This window comes from Bubalus kerabau, chromosome 2, assembly GCF_029407905.1.
Source record: "Bubalus kerabau isolate K-KA32 ecotype Philippines breed swamp buffalo chromosome 2, PCC_UOA_SB_1v2, whole genome shotgun sequence".
Taxonomy (NCBI): Eukaryota; Metazoa; Chordata; class Mammalia; order Artiodactyla; family Bovidae; genus Bubalus; species Bubalus kerabau.
In genome coordinates, this window is record NC_073625.1 from 172,700,738 (window position 1) to 172,719,691 (window position 18,954).

At 35.2% G+C, this 18,954-nt stretch overlaps 1 protein-coding gene across 2 annotated transcripts in view; it reads left to right on the forward strand.

The window, feature by feature from the left end:
• Positions 1-18,954, forward strand: part of ATR (ATR serine/threonine kinase) — a 117,918-nt gene that overhangs the window by 15,845 nt on the left and 83,119 nt on the right. For both annotated transcript variants that reach the window (XM_055569451.1, XM_055569452.1), the window contains exons 4-16: positions 57-934; positions 1,796-1,974; positions 2,574-2,765; positions 3,788-3,978; positions 4,445-4,597; positions 5,303-5,495; positions 5,724-5,986; positions 7,720-7,910; positions 8,001-8,101; positions 8,292-8,463; positions 9,082-9,252; positions 10,842-11,036; positions 12,191-12,376. In XM_055569451.1, coding sequence (XP_055425426.1) covers positions 57-934; positions 1,796-1,974; positions 2,574-2,765; positions 3,788-3,978; positions 4,445-4,597; positions 5,303-5,495; positions 5,724-5,986; positions 7,720-7,910; positions 8,001-8,101; positions 8,292-8,463; positions 9,082-9,252; positions 10,842-11,036; positions 12,191-12,376 — 3,065 coding nt within the window. The remainder of the gene's footprint in view (positions 1-56; positions 935-1,795; positions 1,975-2,573; positions 2,766-3,787; positions 3,979-4,444; positions 4,598-5,302; positions 5,496-5,723; positions 5,987-7,719; positions 7,911-8,000; positions 8,102-8,291; positions 8,464-9,081; positions 9,253-10,841; positions 11,037-12,190; positions 12,377-18,954) is intronic.

Here is an 18,954-nt window from a genome sequence, read left to right on the forward strand (position 1 = left end):
TAAGTAGCACTCTAATATACTTATTTATTTAATATCTTTTTCTGTTTATTTCAAAGAGTTCAGTAATTGGATCATAACAAGACTTCTGCGGATTGCAGCCACTCCATCCTGTCATATGTTACACAAAAAAATCTGTGAAGTCATCTGTGCATTATTATTTCTTTTTAAAAGCAAGAGCCCTGCTATTTTTGGAGTACTGATGAAGGAATTATTACATCTTTTAGAAGACTTGATTTACTTCCACAAAAGATATGCAGTAGAACACTTTGTGGAATGGCCAGTGGTAGTTCACCGGTTTTTAAGTCAATTCGATGAACATGTAGGATATTTACAGCCAGCTCCTTTGCAGCTCATGAACATGCAAAATTTAGAGTTTATTGAAGTCACTTTATTGACGGTTCTTATTCGTATTATTGCAATTGTGTTTTTTAGAAGGCAAGAACTCTTACTTTGGCAGATAGGTTGTGTTCTGCTAGAGTATGGGAGTCCAAAAGTTAAATCCTTAGCAATTAGCCTTTTAACTGAACTCTTTGAGCTTGGAGGACTACCAGCACAACCAGCCAGCACTTTTTTCAGCTCATTTTTCGAATTATTAAAACAACTAGTAGAAATGGATGCTGACCAATTGAAACTCTATGAAGAGCCATTATCAAAGCTGATAAAGACCCTGTTCTCCTCTGAAACAGAAGCTTATAGAAATATTGAGCCTGTCTACTTAAATATGCTGCTAGAAAAACTCTGTGTCATGTTTGAAGATGGTGTGCTTTTGCAGCTTAAGTCTGATTTGCTAAAAGCAGCTTTGTGCCACTTACTGCAGTATTTCCTTAAATATGTGCCAGCTGGGTATGAATCTGCTTTACAAGTCAGGAAGGTTTATGTGAGAAATATTTGTAAAGCTCTTGTAGATGTGCTTGGAGTTCAGGCAGATGTGGAGGTAAGTCATTTTTAAGATTACTTGTTAAGCATATATTTTTGCCTTAATTTAAGCGGATGCATTGTGCAAGAGTAATAAGAGGAAATAGAATATCTTTTTTTGGTTGCTAGAATATCTATAATAATGTACATTCAGAATGGGATACTTTTTATAATCTACTTTGACTTCCTATTATGGATTTTTAATTTGGTTTCAGAAAGATTTGTTCACTATGTTGGTAATGAATTGCCAATGGAGTAGAATGTTTTAAAGTACAGTTTGTGAAGAGTAAACATGTTTGTTGCATTATTAATTAAAAGGGGGCCAGGTATCAACTTCATTGCAAAAACTTTGAGCACTCACCTAGACTTTTTCTTTGACAGGTTATAATCGATCACTTCTAGAAAATCTATGAGTATATAGTACTAGTCATGCCAAATTATGCCTTTTTTTCTATTTGAACTGTGGGAGTGTGATACAATAGATATGCAATAAATTGATTAAATATTTTAGTTTATATGTAATAATATTTTACTTTATCTGTAAATCTTGCTAGATTTGTTGTATAAAAGAAGTTAGTCATTTCCTTGTAGAATTTTTCTTTGTGGCATTTTGGTCAAGGGAAAACAAGTTACAGAAGGATTTGTCTTAGGCCTTCTAAAACTGTAGAACCATAGTTCTAGATATAGAGCTATATATGTGTCTATATATACACTGTGAAATAATTAGATTAACTTAGGTTTTTGTTTTGTTTGATGAGACTCTGAAAATAATTTACCTTCTTTGGAATCTTAATACCTAATGCATTTTTGCTATCTATGAATAATACATATAAACTTATTTTCTAAGAAATAGTTTTTTAAATTATTTTTGCTTTCTCAGTATTTGTTGGGCCCACTTTATGCAGCCTTAAAAATGGAAAGTATGGAGATCATTGATGAAGTTCAGTGCCAAATTCAACAGGAAAACCTCAGCAGTAATAGCAATGGACTATCACCCAAAAGGCGTCGACTCAGCTCATCTTTAAACGCTTCCAAAAGAGCACCAAAACAGACTGAGGAGTATGACTTTCATTCAGTTTGTATTTAGCCACTTAATAGAACTTTAGTGACTTAAAAAATCACCTTTATTTAAGTGCTTTGCCTTAAATACACCAAGAACATTTGTTATTTCTATAAGTAGTCGAAGGAGTGCTTAAAAAGTCTAATAGTTCTTGTAGTCTATTTTAGTATAAAAGATTCCATGACTAAATATGGTTACTTAAAAGTCTTTACTTGCCTGATTTGACTTTTTAATACATTAAAAAATCTCTGTGACTATACATCTATCAACAATTTAGCAAATTATTTTTTTTGTAATGTAACCAAAGAATTCCCATATTTTAGCCAACTGTAAAAGTTGTTATAAATTTCAGTAGTTGTAGGGATTTCCCTGGTGGTCCAGTGATGAGGACTCAGTGCTTTCACTGCTGTGGCCTGGGTTCAATTCCTGGTTGGGGAACTAAGATCCCGCAAGCCATATTGTATAGCAAAAAACAAACAAAATGTCAGTAGTTGCCATTACATGCTGCCTTTTGTTTAAAATATTTTTCATGTACGAGCAAGATTATATAAATTCATATGAATTTGAATCTTTACACTCTGGTTATAATTAATTACAGAATTAAACATGTGGATATGAACAAAAAGAGCATATTATGGAGTGCACTGAAACAGAAGGCTGAGGACCTTCAAATTTTCCTTGAATCCAATAATGTGAAGAATCCTATTACTGAGACTTTAGAAGGAATTGCTGTCATTCTACAACTGACTGCTCTGTGTACTGTTCACTGTTCTCATCAAAACATGGACTGGTAAAAACAACTTGTATTTTCTGGGTGTAATACATTTGAATTTAGTGTTTTGGAAGACCTCTTTATTCACTTGATTTTGTGACCTTAGAACACAAAATTTTTCAGTGAAAGAGAAATTTATTGTTTATTGAGCATCTGCTAAATGCCAGATACTGTGTTAAGTACTATACATATCTTATTTAATCTTGACAACAATTCTGTGAAGTAAATGTTTTTATGTCCTCTACACATTCAAAATTGAGGCTCTTTTTTGTCTGAAGCCTGAACTAATTTTCTGGGGTGGAAAGGTAGAACATTTTTTTATACAACTCAGAATTCAGTGCTCTTCAAGCCAAATATTTCATCAAAAGAACTTTTCCCTTTGATGATAAAAGTAGGAATTTAAAACTCATTAGAGATATTTTTAGTTTAGCGTTAATATAGGTTAATTACTCTATCAGAAGGAATAAAGTGTGAACCCTCTCTGAAGATTTAGTCTTATTTTTTACTGCCATGTTATAGACCAACACTCCTTGATAATTTTTTATATGATCATTTATTCCATGTTTCCTGATTCACTGTTTTTCTTTTTTTTTTTTTAATCTTTTCATTTTCCTGGGTCACTCTTAACGAGCTAATACAAAGTTATGAAGGACATTAAAGAAGCTATATTAATTCAGATTGCCTTAAATTTGGAATTTGAGATAACTTGAAGTAATAACTAATTTGGACAAAGTCTGCTTTTGTCCTGTTATTAAGAAAGGGTTTACACAGCTGTATCTTCTGTTATTTTAAAGTCTGGTGGTATCACATTTAAATAGCATAGATTAACTTTAATTACCAAATCTTGTGTGATTTAGACTGACATAAAGAGATTAAACTTAAAATAATAATGATATATTAATTGATATGCATATTTACTTTGAATTGGTTTAAAGTTTTAGGTTAGTTTTATACTCAAAATTTCTTTTGGCTTACTACAATATTAGTTTTGACTATAATAAAATTCATTTTAGTTGTCTTAAAAAATGTTTTAACTGCAGCTATAATTTCAAGGACTGTCAACAGAAGTGTAAGAAGAAACCTTCAGTAATGATAACTTGGCTGTCTGTGGATTTTTACACAAAGGTGCTTAAGAGCTGTAGGACTTTGTTAGAATCTGTTCAGAAACCTGATCTGGAGACAATTATTGACAAAGTGGTAAAAATATATGATGCTTTGATGTATATTCAAGGTGAGTACAAAAAAGCAATGGATCAAAATAACCAATAACCAGTATGAAAATAGGTTTTGTTTTTTGCCTAAGGCCTAAATGAACCAATGTTGGGAATGCTCAAAAGTTTATTTTTAATTTCAGTTCTGTTAAGCGTATCAGTAATTTATAAGTTCTAAATTTATTTGTATAATACTTTCAGTATTCTTTTTCAGTCAGTAGAAATTATTTATAACTTTTAAATTTTACTTTAAGAATCTAAAGAATGCTACTAGAAATATAAATGCATATTTTCATAAAGTCACATTTAATTCCTTCAGATTCGCAGACCTCAGAACATCATCTTTATGTTAAGAACCCTGTTTATTGAATGTTTGTTGTAATTCCATTTGATGTGTAGAATGTCTTTTTTTTTAATTGAAAGAAGACATAGCTAAATATGATTAAAGAAAAGATATCATTAATCACCTATTGTGTGTTTCTGTAGTAAACACTTCATTTGAAGATCATATCCTGGAAGATTTATGTGGAATGCTCTCACTTCCATGGATTTGTCTCCATTCTGATGATGACTCTTTAAAGTTGACCACATTTGCCCTCAGTCTTCTAACATTAAGCCAGAGGATTTCAGATAGCTACTGTAAGTGGTCTCAAAATTCTATATGTGTGATTTGTTTTGTTTTAACTTATCTCTATACAATACTTCTAATACTTATCATTTCTGTTTTTTAATAATTGCAAAATAAGGTACATTTTTAAATAATTCAAAAAGGAGTTAGACATGTAGAAAGGGATAAATTGTAGCATTTATGCATCCTCAGCTCTATTCTGCCACATTGTTCTCCAAAGATGTCATTCCAAATTACATTGCTGTTAGCAAACTATGAGTTCCTTTTGTTTCATATCTTCACCAGCACTTGGCATTATCAAATTTTAAATTTTTTGCTATCTTAAAAAAGAGGGGGAATTCCTTGGCAGTACAGTCATTAAGACTTTGTGCTTTCACTGTGGAGGGCCCAGGTTTGATCCCTAGTCAGGGAGCTAAAATGCCACAAACTACATGGTGTAGCCAAAAAAAAAAAGTCAAAGCTGTAACTACCTAAACAAATATATATTTTTTGCTATTTGATGGGTATAATTTTCAATTTGGATTTCCCTGTTACTAGTAAGATTATACATGGACCTTTTTTAGTGCACGTGCTTAATAAATGGAAAAGGAGTTTTAAATTAAATGCTGTATATATTTTAAATGTTATTTGACTTTATAATAAGGAATAAGTATGTATGGTGTGTGTATGTAAAATTAACACTTAGAAATCTTGATTAATAGACTTAATTTTTTTAGCACCACAGGCCCAATCACGATGTGTATTTCTTCTAACTCTGTTTCCAAGAAGAATACACCTTGAGTGGAGAACAGCAGTTTACAGCTGGGCCCTGCAGAGCTCTCATGAAGTAATCCGGACAAGTTGTATTAATGGATTCTTTATCTTACTGCAGCAGCAGAATCCTTATAACAGAGTTCCCAAGATTCTTGTGTATGTATTAATATTTTAATTTGAATATACAACTTGATTGAACAGATATCATATATACAAATTTATGTTTATTGCTGGATATATAGAACAAATGTTGCTTTTAGTTTTAGAATTTAAATTTTTTTTGCTTCTATTCTTTGTTTAATCAGTACTTTTTCCCCAAATGAGACAAGACTATTTAGACCACAAAATTAAACCAAAAGATTTAGTACTTTTTTTCCCCCCCAGAGATAAAGTCAAAGATGATTCTGACATTGTCAAAAAAGAATTTGCATCTGTACTTGGTCAGCTTGTCTGTACACTTCATGGCAAGTTTTATTTGACAAGTTCTTTAACAGAAACTCTCTCTGAATATGGGCATATTGACCTCTTATGTAAGAGCCTAAAAGTCGCTTCTCAACCTGAATGTTCATCTTCTCGACTAAAAGCTTCTGTTTGCAAGCCATTCCTTTTCCTACTGAAAAAAAAAACACCTAGCCCAGTGAAACTTGGTAAGTGGTTTGTTATGATTTATTTAATATTTTAAAACCTATTTAAGCTCCTTTAAAAAAAAAACAACAAAAACAATGGTAGAGTTAGCCTGAAGCCGTAAAAAATTAGACTTGCTTGATAGATTCAGTGCTTATGTAATTATTCATAAACAGGATATCTGATATTAGACTGTATCACAGAACTAACAAGGGAAATAATTTTTAAAGTTTTAAAATGCTCTTGTGATTGGACAGTGTAAGGGACATACCTGTTGTTTAGTTCAATATTGTGAGGTTCAGTATGCTGTATCCTCTTTAGTGATCCCAGGGACCTTTTTAATGTGTCCCTGCCACTGCTTTGGACCTTCAGAACTTCAAATAGTCTGATACTTTGCCCCCTGAGGAGTATAGATTTTATCTTTACCACTTTCCAATGGTAATGGTGTATGAATTTGTTGGGAGCGTGAAATATATACACATACTTGGATGATGGCTTGCTTTGGGTGGTTATTGTTGTTGAGTCACTGAGTTGTGTCAGACTCTTTGCGACCCCATGGACTGCAGCATGCCAGAGTTCCCTGTCTATCACCAACTCCCATAGCTTACTCAAACTCATGTCCATCAAGCCAGTGATGCCATCCAACTATCTCATCCTCTGTCATCCCCATCTCCTCTTGCCTTCAATCTTCCCCAGCATCAGGGTCTTTTCCAACGAGTCAGTTCTTCACATCAGGTGGCCAAAGTATTGGAGTTTCAGCTTCAGCATCAGTCCTTCCAGTGAATATTCAGGGCTGATTTCCTTTAGGATTGACTGGTTGGATCTCCTTACAGTCCAAGAGACTCTCTGGCTCAATGGTAGAGAACATATCTGCCAGAGCAGGAGGCATGGGTTCGATCTCTGGTTGGGGAAGATTCCCTGGAGAAGAACATGGCAATCCACTCCAGTATTCTTGCCTGGAAAATCCTGTGGACAGAGGAGCCTGGTGGGCTACAGTCCATGGGGTAGCAAAAGAGTTGGACACAACTTAATGACTAAACAACAAAAACAACAAGCTTTCCCTTTATTCACACTTCTTTATATTACAGAAATGTGCTTTTAAGTCTATCCCAGTAATTTAAAAAATCTGAGTGAGTAATCATTTTATAACTTTAAAAATTCTAGAATTTATTTTAGATTTAAATTATGTAAAACTTTTACTAAAAAGCATAAAATAATTTTTTTTAATATAAAAGATTATTTATTTTTGCCTGTGCTGGATCTTTGTTGCTACATGCCATCTTTCTGTAGTTAGGGTGAGCAGGGCTATCCTTTGTTGAGTTGTGCAGGCTTCTCCTTGTGGTGGCTTCTCTTGTTGTGGAGCACAGACTCTATAGGGCAGGCCTCAGAAGCTGTGGCTCACAGCTTCTAGAGCTCAAGCTCAATAGTTGTAGTGCATTGGCATAGTTGCTCTGTGGCAAGTGAGGTCTTTCCTGACCAGGGATGGAACCCATGTCCCCTGCACTGGCAGGCAGATTCTTAACCATTGGACCACCAGTGAAATTCTTAAAGTAAATTTAAATTTATAGGTATTAGTTTTTCACGTATTCATTTTAATCCTCCACAATTCTATATGCTTTACAAATTTAAACACAAAATATTGATTTTATAAGACAACTTAGCGTTCTTTGTAGTGTACTATTTATTGGCAATATTTTTATAGTACAACTTTTTAATGTAATATGTTAACTTAGGTATTATATGCTCTTGTTTTTAGCTTTCATAGAAAATCTGCATCATCTTTGTAAGCATCTTGATTTTAGAGAAGATGAAACAGATGTAAAAATGGTTCTTGGAACTTTATTAAATTTAATGGAAGATCCAGACAAGGATGTTAGAGTGGCTTTTAGTGGAAATATCAAGCATATATTGGAATCCTTGGATGCTGAGGATGGATTTATAAAAGAGGTTGATGACTTTTAAATTTTTATTATTTTTATGTATTTTCATAAACCTGGTTCTAAAAATTTCTTTAACTAGTTAATATTATTGTTCTAGCTTTTTGTCTTAAGGATGAAGGAAGCATATACACATGCTCAGATCTCAAGAAATAATGAATTGAAGGATACCTTGATTCTTACAACAGGGGATATTGGAAGGTAAGTTTGGCAGCTTTCGTAGACTTTCTTATTTATTTTGGCCATTCACCTTTTTTTGTTTACCTGCTGTTAGAAATGGTAATATGAGAGTTGTGATGTTACAGAGAGAAGTGTGATAACAGTTTGCATTTATTTATAGTAATTTTTATTTTCAAGACATTGATAATAATTTTTTTTTAAATAATTTTAGGGCAGCAAAAGGAGATTTGGTACCTTTTGCCCTCTTGCATTTATTGCACTGTTTATTATCCAAGTCAGCATCTGTCTCTGGAGCAGCGTACACGGAAATTAGAGCGCTGGTTGCGGCTAAAAGTGTTAAACTGCAGAACTTTTTCAGCCAGTATAAGAAACCTATCTGTCAGGTGAGATTCAGCACTGGCCTTGACTAAAGGAAATAGCATTACTTTGCAAAAGCTAAAAAAGAACATATATATGTTTTACTTTTCTTAAGAGAGAGATTTCTTTTTTAATGATGTATTTGGTTTATTTAAAAGACACTACATCTTGTCATTTTATATTTTAGCATCCTAGTCTGAAGATGTAGGCTATAAATGGGAGAGGGGAAAAAAATCATCTTATAATAATTATTACTCTATTGTTAATCTGTTAAGAGAAGTCTTTTTTTTATTAGTCTTTCTTTCAGTGATAAACTTTTTTATGCTTTGATATTATGGATAAGGTACTTTGTTTTAAGAAAGGTTCATTCAAGAAAGGTTCAGTCTGAAAAGTTGGGAAATGTTAAAATACAGGCTTTGCTCTGTGCTAGTGGTGTAATCCTTAAGAACGTATTCCAGTTTAACTAAGCCTGGTTACTTCATCTATAAAAGGGTGTTTATATATACCTCATTAAGGTTGTTATAAAAATTAAATTAACTATTCAGGTAATATGTTTAGAACCCTGATACTGGCCTTTGTGTTAGCCTAAAGCATAATAGTTAAATGTTCTTCCTTGTGTGAAAACTAACATCATTTTGCTCTAGTTTTTGGTAGAATCCCTCCACTCCAGTCAGATGACGGCACTTCCTAGTACTCCATGCCAGAATGCTGAGATGCGAAAACAAGATGTGGCTCACCAGCGAGAAATGGCTTTAAATACCTTGTCTGAAATTGCCAATGTTTTTGATTTTCCTGATCTTAATCGTTTCCTTACTGTACGTTGCAAAGTATAGTTGACTTTATTGAGGTTTTCAGTGCAGTATTTTGTGTTTATTCCATTCTCTCTATTTTTTAAGAAAATCTGGCATTGTTTATTATCTGGCAAGTATAATGAGGACCATAGATTTTCAAATTTACGTGTTATCTTTTGACTTTGATATAATATTACTTATGTTATAAAAGTGAAATATGTGTTGTTTTGAGTCATTGCTCTTTATGGTTAGCTATCTTGAAAAGTTAATACTAATTAATTAATGCTAATTAATTCCATTTACCAAGCATTTATGTCTTTAGTGCTATGATGGGTTTCGTTGGTAATGCAAAGTCTAATATGATCATATCTATCCCTAAAAAGTGGGAGTACAAAATAATGCTATAGATGACATGTGAATTCAGATAATCGAATTTGTAGTATGTAGTGGTTTGGGAAGCCTTTGAAAAGTCATTAGTGGGGCTGAGGTTTCAAAGATGGATGGTGTAGGTTATCTTCTTATGTTTTCCCAAAGGCAAAGTTTATTATTATTAGTTAATAAATTATAATAATGATCTATGTAGAAATTTTCCCTACAGCATTTTATATTTTAACAAAATTAAATTGTGTGTAAATTGGACAAATCTTAGAAGGAACTATGATACTATACATTAAGGACCACAAAGATATTTTTAACCTTTTCATTCAGTAATTTCATCTGGGGGCCTCAAAGCACAGAGGTTTACTTCAGCATTTTCCAAGTATCAAATAAACAAAACCCTGAGAAGAAACTTAAGTATCTAATAATTAGGTCATAAAATATTATGCACTGTAACACAATAATTATAAATACTTGGTAGAAACTACCTTATAATGTCCAGTCTTACTGGATTAACATTAAGTTGAAAGACATAACACAAATAAGGTGTAAGTGCCTCTGAGGGTAGGGCTTGGGTCTTGTTTATTGTCACATCTTCAGTGCCTGTAATAGTCACTGACATGTAGTAGTTGTTCGTTTGATATGTGAATAAATGAAAGGCCAATCGTTTTATGTTTGGAATTTTATATATTATTTAAGAACAAGATCTTAAAGGAAATAGATCAAAATCAAAATAGATTTGTTGCCATGTTGGGATGGCGGTGTATTAAAAAGGTTTTCTTTAATAGTGTAGCATCAACTTCTTAATTTGAAGAAGGTAAAATACTGTATTTATGGTTCCTCTTGTTTATTGTCTAAATATTAGTTACCTCAAATAATAAATCAAGCTTGGAACCTCTGCTTTAATTAAGAGCATGAATATGTACTAATGAGAAATTATTTTCTTTGCTACTTGAACATTAGTTTATTTATTTCTATCTCTCCCCACCTCCGTGTAAACTTGATACTGTCAGGAACCTTGCCTATTTTTCCCTGCTGTGTCTGCAGTGCCTGTGCCATAGTAGATGCTCAGCACACGTCTGTTGAGTGAATAAGTAGTCAATCTGAATTCAGATATGTCGTAGATGGACTCCAAATTTGGGTGGTATTTTTAATTATTTTTGTACATAGCTCATGTGAATATTTTATCACCTGGTCAAATGTGCTTTTTGGTAATTGCAGTGTTTCTTTTTCAGAGAACATTACAAGTGTTGCTACCTGACCTTGCTGCCAAAGCAAGCCCTGCAGCTTCTGCTCTCATTCGAACTTTAGGAAAACAATTAAATGTCAATCGTAGAGAGATTTTAATAAATAACTTCAAGTATATTTTTTCCCATTTGGTTTGCTCCTGTTCCAAGGATGAATTAGAACGTGCCCTTCATTATCTAAAGGTAATTGAATATTTGTATATGTTTTACTCTTTTGTATAAATTAGTATTATAGGAAAGCTGTTGTGACATTCTTATAGAAGTAGAGTGAGTAGTTTATAATCTATCTTAGGGTAATATAAGTTCAAGTGGTACATAAATAAGTATTGTCCTGGGCCAAAGGAGAGTATTAAATAGAATTATTCTTTTGTTATTTTTTTTTTTTATTGTTTTACCATGATGGTATATGATAGTCATCCGTTCATGGATCAGCTTCTCAACTAATTTCATTTTAGAATTTATTGATTGGAACTATCAATGACTAATGATAGATAATTATATCTCTCAGAAGACGCAATATCCTTAAACTGTAGTATAATGACAGCATTGAATTTAGTTACTTAGTGCTCTGATTACAGTTTGGCCCACTTTCTTGCTAGTTTTCAAATTTAAAATTATAGCCTGTGCTGCTTTTTTTGGTGTCATAGTAGCAACAAAATCTGAGGAATAAGAGGCTACATGGGAACAAGAGAACCTGTCAGATATGCATATGTAACTATTGTTTTTCTCCAGTGTTAATTTATTTCCTATATTTCATGATATGCCAGCTATGGATCTGTTTCTACATGAGTCTTTTTGAATATTGAGTGTATTTATTCATTTTGAGAAAGAAAATCTGTGTTATGAAAGTGGAATGGTAACAGCATTCCAATGCTTACATGTCAGAAACTTTGCTAAGCAATTTTTTGGATTATTTCACTTGCATTAACTCTTCTCAGTTACCTGGTGAGATAAAGTACTATTATTTTTCCATTTTGTGGATGAGAAAGCTAAGGCAGAGAGAGGCAGAGCCACTAATTTTCCTCTCAGGGGTTACATTTCTTTGAATGTAATGACATTTTAAAACTTTATAAAAAACTATACTCCCTTTTAAAAATTTTATTTCAAAACAAAGTCTGATCACTTCACTTTTTTACCTGTAGTACATGGCAAACCTACCAGGAAAAGTCAAGATTAGAGTCCTTTTCCAATGCCTTTTTTAATATTATTAGTAATTCTTGTCACCTGATCCAGAGCTCCTGATTAAGTATAGTATATTAAAATCAATACACTTATTTCCAAGATGTTAGTATGGAGGAGAAAAACAGCTTTTTTTTTTTAATGTATCTTTGGGTTAGAATGAAACAGAAATTGAACTGGGGAGCCTGCTGAGACAAGATTTCCAAGGACTGCATAATGAATTATTGCTCCGTATTGGAGAACACTATCAACAGGTTTTCAATGGTTTGTCAATACTTGCCTCATTTGCATCTAGTGATGATCCATATCAAGGTCCAAGAGATATCACATCACCTGAACTTATGGTAAGGAATACATTATATGGGTTTTTTGGTTTGTTTATCTCCTTTTTGTAGCTTTATGGAATTGAAAAAACATGTGTTTTATGTATTTCCCAAATGCTAGAGATTTATTTAAATTTTAAATTGGAATTTTTGTTTTGAAAAGATTGTTTATTTAAATTGCATGGTCACAGCATACATATCAGGATTGAAAAATATACATTTTCAAATGATTTTAGATTTTATTTTTTCACTGGGTAAAGCTGTTTATTTTTCTTCACTACCTTTTCACTATGGATCAGAATACATTCATAGCTTCCCCTGGTGCCACTATCCCTCCCTTGGCACAACATACTAACTTTATCAGTTCTAAACTATATTTAAATTCTTTGTTGGGTTTAAGGCAGGTTAGAAAATATTCCTTTTTGTCTTTCCCTGTCTTAAATTTGTATCTGAAATCATCTTACTATTTTATTTCTTGTAGAAAAAACATATAACTCTCAGACTTACTATTTTTTTCTTTTGATTGTCTTCATTCTTTGAAGGTATTCAAAGTACTATCAGCAAAATATCTTGAGAGGTTTCTGTCTTGGCTTTCTCATTTAGCACCATTCTTTAGCTCATTCAACTCTGACTCTGTTTGAAATATTCTACTGAAATTGCAGCCATGAAATTAAAAGATGCTTACTCCTTGGAAGGAAAGTTATGACCAACCTAGATAGCATATTCAAAAGCAGAGACATTACTTTGCCAACAAAGGTCCATCTAGTCAAGGCTATGGTTTTTCCAGTGGTCATGTATGGATGTGAGAGTTGGACTGTGAAGAAGGCTGAGCGCCGAAGAATTGATGCTTTTGAACTGTGGTGTTGAAGGAGACTCTTGAGAGTCCCTTGGACTGTAAGGAGATCCAACCAGTCCATTCTAAAGGAGATCAATCCTGGGTGTTCTTTGGAAGGAATAATGCTAAAGAAACTCCAGTACTTTGGCCACCTAATGCGAAGAGTTGACTCATTGGAAAAAACTCTGATGCTGGGAGGGATTGGGGGCAGGAGGAGAAGGGAACGATAGAGGATGAGAAGACGACAGAGGCTGGATGGCATCACCGACTCGATGGACATGAGTTTGGGTGACTCCGGGAGTTGGTGATGGACAGGGAGGCCTGGTGTGCAACGATTCATGGGGCCGCGAAGAGTTGGACACAACTGAGCAACTGAACTGAACTGAACTGACTGAAATTTTCATCTTGTCAAGGTCAAAAATGATCTTCCTGCTATCAAATCCAGTGGTTGCTTCTCTTTTTCTGTCTTATTTGACTTTCACTGGTGTTCAGTACACCTGACACATCCCTTCCTATGTGACATCTGTGACACCATATTTTCTTAATATTCTTTTTGCTTCACTGTCTACTCATTCTTTATTTCTTAATTTATTTTAATAATATTTAATGTTATTAATATTAATGTTTAATAAATATTGAAGTATGGTTGATTTACAATGTTTTGTTAATTTCCGTTGTGAAGCACAGTGACTCAGTTATACATATGTATCTATTCTTTTTCATATTCCTTTCTGTTATGGTTTGTTACATGATACTGAATATAGTTCCCTGTGTTATACAGTAGGGCCTTGCTATTTGTTCATTCTATATATAATAGTTTGCATCTGCTAATCACAAACTCCCAATCCATCCCTCTCCCACTCCTGCAACCACAAGTCTGTTCTCTATGTCTGTGAATCTGTTTCTTTTCATAGATAAGTTCATTTGTGCCATGTTTTAGATTCCATGTATAAGTGATAGCATATAGTATTTGTCTTTCTCTTTCTGACATTTCGTTTAGTGTGATAATCTCTAGGTTCACCCATGTTGCTGAAAATGGCATTATTTCATTCTTTTTATGGCTGAGTAGTATTCCACTTGGCTTCCCGGGTAGTTCAGCTGGTCAAGAATCCAATGTAGGAGACCCTGGTTCAATTCCTGGGTTAGAAAATTCCCCTGTAGAAGGAATAGGCTACCCACTTTAGTATTCTTGGGCTTCCCTGGTGGCTGAGACAGTAAAGAATCCTCATGCAATGCAGGAGACTGGGTTGGATCCCTGGGTTGGGAAGATCCCCTGGAGGAGGGCATGGCAACCCACTCCAGCATTCTTGCCTGGAGAATCCTCATGGACGTAGGAGCCTGGCAAGCTATAGTCCATGGCATAACAGAGTCAGACATGACTGAGCGACTGAGGACAGTATTCCATTGTATATTCATATATATATGTGTGTGTGTGTGTGTGTGTGTGTATAATATTCATTCATATATTCATTCATTGGTGATTGTCCACTCATTCTTAATCTGTACTTTATCTACTTACTCTCCATATGTTACATTCAGTACTATGTAATTGGGTCTTTTTCTCTGTAAATATTCTCTCGTTAATTGAGAGGGAATGTGAATTCCTCTGATCCTTTAATATGATCTATATTTTGATGATTTTATAATTGAAATTCTAGTCCAGAGCTCTCTTGAACTTTGGGTTTGTGGACTTAATCCAAGTTAGGTCCTGGCAGGAAATAGATGGCAAACATGCAAATGTTTCATTGAAAATAATTTAATGAAGGGGCTATTTTCATTGACATAAGCAAGGTTAAGAGAACTAGCAGGGAATGTTAAGAAACCCAAGACTAGAAACAGCAGAAAACATGCTCTCCTTCCTCCTGGGCAAGAAGAAATGGTATCACTAGAGAGCTAGAACCATGGTGCTTGGGAAGGGCTCTTGTTGTGGAGGAATATAACCACTGCCAGAAGCACCTCACAACCCAGATAGTGCAGGAAGTTATAAATACAACAGTCTCTACTCCTGCCCTATGTTCCCCTGTTGGTGGCTCCACTTGACTGAATTTAGTGGGAAACCCAGAGGAAAAGGAATCTTGAGTGATGAAATCTGATTGGCCTCCCAGGCACATCAGTGCAGTTCAGTTCAGTCAGTCAGTCGTGTCTGACTCTTTGCCACCCCATGGACTGCAGCACACCAGGCTTCCTTGTTTATCACCAACTCCTGGAGCTTGCTCAAACTCATGTCTATCAAGTTGGTGATGCCATCCAACCATCTCATCCTCTATCATCCCCTTCTCCTGCCTTCAATCTTTCCCAGCATCAGGGTCTTTTCCAATAGAATCAGTTCTTCATATCAGGTAGCCAAAGTATTGGAGTTTCAGCTTTAGCATCAGTCCTTGCAATGAATATCGGGACTGATTTCCTTTAGGACTGACTGCTTTGATCTCCTTGCAGTCCAAGGGAGTCTTCTCCAACACCACACTTCAAAAGCATCATTTCCTGGCGCTCAACTTTCTTTATAGTCTAAATCTCACACCCGTATAGGACTACTGGAAAAACCATAGCTTTGACTAGACGGACCCTAAGCTTCCTTTCTACAGTGAGCTGTACACCTTTCTTACCTCCTCACCCAACCTGGTAGCATGTGTGACCTAAAGATACATGAATTAGGTACCTCAGTGTCAAACAATGCAGCTTTCTCCTGGAGTTGGAAAATATTCTAATTGCTGCTTCTCCCTAGCAATTAGCTGACAAAGGTCCACTTAGTCAAAGTCAAAAATTATGTCTTTGCTTTTTAATATGTTATCTAGGTTGGTCATAGCTTTCGTTCCAAGGAGCAAGCATCTTTTAATTTCATGGCTGCAGTCACCATCTGCAGTGATTTTGGAGCCCAAAAATATAAAGCCTCTCACTATTTCCACTGTTTACCCATCTGTTTACCATGAAGTGATAGGATTGGATGCCATGATCTTTGTTTTCTGAATGTTGAGCTTTAAGCCAACTTTTTCACTCTCCTCTTTCACTTTCATCAAGAGGCTCTTTAGCTCTTCCCTTTCTGCCATAAGAGTGGTGTCATCTATGTATTTGAGGCTATTGATATTTCTCCTGGCTATCTTGATTCCAGCTTGTGATTCATCCAGTCCAGCATTTAGCATTATGTATTCTGCATATAAGTAAATAAGCAGGGTGACAATATACAGCCTTGACATACTCTTTTCCCAATTTGGAACCAGTCTGTTGTTCCATGTCCAGTTGCTTCTTGACCTGCATACAGATTTCTCAGGAGGCAGGTCAGGTGGTCTGGTATTCCCATCTCTTTCAGAATTTTCCACAGTTTATTGTGATCACACAGTCAAAGGCCTTGGAGTAGTCAATAAAGCAGAAATAAATGTTTTTCTGGAACTCTTTTGCTTTTTCAGTGATCCAGCGGATGTTGGCAATTTGATCTCTGGTTCCTCTGCCTTTTCTAAAACCAGCTTGAACATCTGGAAGTTCACTGTTCACATATTGTTGAAGCCTGGCTGCTTGGAGAATTTTGAGCATTACTTTACTAGTGTGTGAGATGAGTGCAATTGTGTGGTAGTTTGAACATTCTTTGGCATTGCCTTTCTTTGGAATTGGAATGAAAACTGACCTTTTCCAGTCCTGTGGCCACTGCTGAATTTTCCAAATTTGCTGGCATATTGAGTGTAGCACTTCATAGCATCATCTTTTAGGATTTGAAATAGCTCAACAGGAATTCCATCACCTCCACTAGCTTTGTTTGTAGTGGTGTTTCCTAAGGCCCACTTGACTTCACGTTCCAGGATGTCTGGCTGTAGGTGAGTGGTCACACCATCATGATTATCTGGGTCGTGAAGATCTTTTTTGTACAGTTCTTCTGTGTATTCTTGCCACCTCTTCTTAATATCTTCTGCTTCTGTTAGGTCCATACCATTTCTGTCCTTTATTGTGCCCATCTTTGCATGAAATGTTCCCTTGGTATCTCTACTTTTCTTGAAGACATCTCTAGTCTTTCCCATTCTGTTGTTTTCCTCTGTTTCTTTGCATTGATCACTGAGGAAGGCTTTCTTATCTCTCCTTGCTATTCTTTGAAACTCTGCATTCAGATGTGTATATCCTTCCTTTTCTCTTTTGCCTTTCACTTCTCTTCTTTTCTCAGCTATTTGTAAGGCCTCCTCAGACAACTGTTTTGCCTTTTTGCATTTCTTTTTCTTAGGGATGGTCTTGATTACTGCCCCCTGTACAATGCCATGAACTCCCATCTGTAGTTCTTCAGGCACTCTGTCTATCAGATCTAATCCCTTGAATCTATTTGTCAATTCCAGTATATAAGCGTAAGGGATTTGATTTAGGTCATACCTGAATGGTCTAGTGGTTTTCCCTACTTTCTTCAACTTAAGTTTGAATTTGGCGATAAGTTCATGATCTGGGCCACCTTCAGTTCCCGGTCTTGTTTTTGCTGACTATATATAGTTTCTCCATCTTTGGCTGCAAAGAATGTAATCAGTCTGATTTCGGTGTTGACCATCTGGTGATCTCCATGTATAGTCTTCTCATGTGTTGTTGGAAGAGGGTGTTTGCTATGATCAGTGCATTTTCTTGGCAAAACTCTGTTAGCCTTTGCCCTGCTTCATTTTGTATTCCAAAGCCAAATTTGCCTGTTACTCCAGTCATCTCTTGACTTCCTTCTTTTGCATGCCAGTCCCCTCTGATGAAAAGGACATCTTTTTTGGGTGTCAGTTCTAGAAGGTCTTATAGGTCTTCAAAGAACCATTTAACTTCAGCTTCTTCAGCATTACTGTTTGGGTATACTTGGATTACTGTGATATTGAATGGTTTGCCTTGGAAATAGGCAGAGATAGGCAGGCAGAAAAGGACAGAGAATGGATCTGAGGATGAAGGAAATTGGCAAACGGAGACTGTCCAACTTCCTCTTTGTCATCTATATTTGCCTGTCTTTTAAACATCTCAAACAAGTCCAAACGTTACATTTCCATTCCCCAATGTTAGTCAGTCAGTCATGTCTGACTCTTTGTGATGCCATGGACTGTAGCCTGCCAGGCTCCTCTGTCCATGGAATTCTCCAGGCAAGAATAATGGAGTGGGTTGCCACTGGTTCCCTTATCCAGGGGATCTTCCCGACCCAGGGATTGAATCTGGGTCTCCTGCCTTGCAGGCAGATTCTTTACCATCTGAGCCACTATGGAAGCCCAAATTATAAAAATCTTTATTTTCCTTCCCTAGTCTGTTCCTCTCATAGTCTTTACTTCTCAGGAAATGGTACCAATGTCTACAATATCTGTCCTCGGATATCAGTTCCTCAGATCAAAACCTGGAAGGCATTCATGAGCCCTCTATTTCCTGTATCCTTAAAGTTAAGTATCAACAAGTCCTTTCAAGTCTGACCCCCAAGTCTGTCTTTCCTTATCTTCAGCCACCACCCTTATACAAGTGACCATCATCTTTCTCCAGGACAACTGTGATCACTTCCTAATTATTCTCTCTTTTTGCTCTGTCTTTCCTACGTCTTTAATCAGTTACTGACACAGCATTTGAAGTACTCTTCTGACAGCTTAAACTCATTCCCTTGGTTAAATTTCTTCTGAGATTTTCATTACTCTAATCTATAAGGCTCTATGTGGTGCATACTTTTCCACCCTCACATATTGTGTAACTTTTATCTTCCTTTCTGCCTATGTTTCATATTGTTTGTATTTCTTAAAGATGTCAAGCTTTTTCTTCCTTCACAACCTTTACAGTAGATAGTCTCTTTACTTGA